At 29.0% G+C, this 2,252-nt stretch overlaps 1 protein-coding gene across 1 annotated transcript in view; it reads right to left on the bottom strand.

The window, feature by feature from the left end:
* Positions 1-319: 319 nt before the first annotated feature.
* Positions 320-2,252, bottom strand: part of Smp_146680 (putative annexin) — a gene marked incomplete at its 5' end in the record, with an annotated part of 49,349 nt that continues 47,416 nt past the window's right edge. The window contains 2 exons of the mRNA XM_018796603.1: positions 320-941; positions 1,128-1,545. Coding sequence (XP_018651728.1) covers positions 782-941; positions 1,128-1,545 — 578 coding nt within the window. The 3' untranslated portion in view covers positions 320-781. The remainder of the gene's footprint in view (positions 942-1,127; positions 1,546-2,252) is intronic.

The raw sequence follows: 2,252 nt of genomic DNA on the forward strand, positions 1-2,252 counted from the left end.
ATACAAAAAAAAATTGAAAAAAAAACTATTCCACTACTTGATTCAGTGAGAAAATGAAAAGTGAACTGTAAAGTTGAATTCATGAAAACAAAAGGAAAAAAAGCATAACAGAAAGTACACTAAGAGGAAAACATAAAGTTAAGATGAGAATTTGATAGAACATAATCTATACATAAATATAGATTATGTACTATTTAAGAGAAGGAGGATTGTGGAAAAGTTGCGAATTGAACGAGAACAACACTAACACTAATAACACGTTAGTTAAAGAAAAGAATTGAATATATAATCGTCTATATGGATTGTAATCACAACAAAGTATAATTTGTGCGTGTGTGTATATGTGTTTACATTACAATTGTTTATACAATACATGAATGCAGATCATATCTGTGGAATAACAAGCTTGTTAATGCTTGGTTTTATTAATAGTAGTACTTGATAGACTTGTAAAAAAAACAACAACAGTAAAACAATGAACTATATCTGAGAAATTGCACTCATAGAACTGAGTTTCGTTCCATATAGGAATCAGAATCAATAAAACGAGGAAAGGGAGAGGAAAATAGAAAAATCAGGTAAGAAATGATCCCTATTGTAATTACTATTGAAAGGAAACAATAAAAAAATGGTTGACATTTGAATGAAGTAGCTTAATTATGAAGACTAGAGAAATACTATAAATAATCATAAATTAAGGCAAATGAAATATTTGATAAAAGATGTAAATCAATGAATAATTAAATAATGTTTTGGTAGGAGAGTTGAGGATAGTTATAGATCATACACGTCCACCTCCACCATCATTAAACTTAGGAAGAGGTTTATTCATATTAGTATTAATTAAAATAGATGGAACAAATGCTTGTAATTCTTCAGGTTTAGCTTTATTTACATCTTCATAACAGACATACAGTTTCGTCGGAGGTTTATTACTATTACTGTTACTAGGAGTAGTAGTGGTAGTAGTAGTAGAAGTAGTAGTATTGTTATAATTGTCATTAGTATGATTATTGTTTGTACCGTTGTTATGATGATGAGGATTGTTGTTATCAGTTTTATTATAATTTTTACTACCACTTCTGCCTCTACTATCATTAACTGTAGTATGAGGTTCAACATAAGACGCTGTACTAACTATATAAGTAGTACTATCTGGAATAGCATTTTCTACATTATTATTACTTATTGTTTTACTTGTCGTGTTAATTATAGTTGATATGTCCGGAGTAGTATTATTATTAGTATTAATTGTACTAGTAGAGTATGTTGTTGTTGCCTTTATTATACAATCTGAAGATGATGAAGATGATATTGGTTTAATACCAACATGATTATTGTTATTATTGTTAATTGTAGAAGCATAAGCTGCAGCTAATGATGATTTTTGTAAACGATCCATATGATGATTCCATGCATTTTGAAACATATCATGACCATCATAAAGAGTAGATGAATGTAATGAATCAATGCAACCATTTGATGATTTAATTTCATGTAATTTTTCTGATAAATTTATAGGATATTTCCCGGTAACATCAAGAGCTATTGAAATAAATAAATAAATACGAAAAAGAAGAGAACAAAAGTAAATTGGATAATACAATACATTATTATGGAATGATGTTAATGAGAAAAAAGAATATGACGAAGATAAGTAAGTCTAATGGTTAAGCGCTCACGCGCAAGACTGATAGGTCCAGGGTTCGAATTTCACGCGGCGGAGTCGTGGATGCGCACTGCTGTGGAGTCCCATAATAGGACGAAATAGCCGTCCAGTGTTTCCAGGTTTTCCATGGTGGTCTAGCTTCAACTGATTCATGATTTCAACTATAGAAGATCACTAAATTATTTTATTTAAAAAAAATTAAAAACACGAAGTTCAGTGAAGGAATTTCTTTTCATCGAATTTATTATCAAGCTGTACAATCGTATATATATATAAGAATTTTATTGTTATTACTGTGTTCCCCCTAAATTATGTTTTATATTCTCATTATTTTATTCATGAATACTCATCATATCACCTTATTTATGTTTACACCTCTATGACCTTTAATGACCTTTACTTATTGTAACAAAAAAACAAACATTTTAATCATCTTATTATATTCACTAAATCTATTGTTATTACCCGTATTACGTAATCTAGCATTGTAATCTTTCTATTACGTCATCTTGGTTATACATGTTCACATTTCCTCACAGAATTAGTAATTTTCATATATATATACGATTGTACAGCTTGATAA

The sequence above is a fragment of the Schistosoma mansoni genome, chromosome 4, assembly GCF_000237925.1.
Source record: "Schistosoma mansoni strain Puerto Rico chromosome 4, complete genome".
NCBI lineage: Eukaryota > Metazoa > Platyhelminthes > Trematoda > Strigeidida > Schistosomatidae > Schistosoma > Schistosoma mansoni.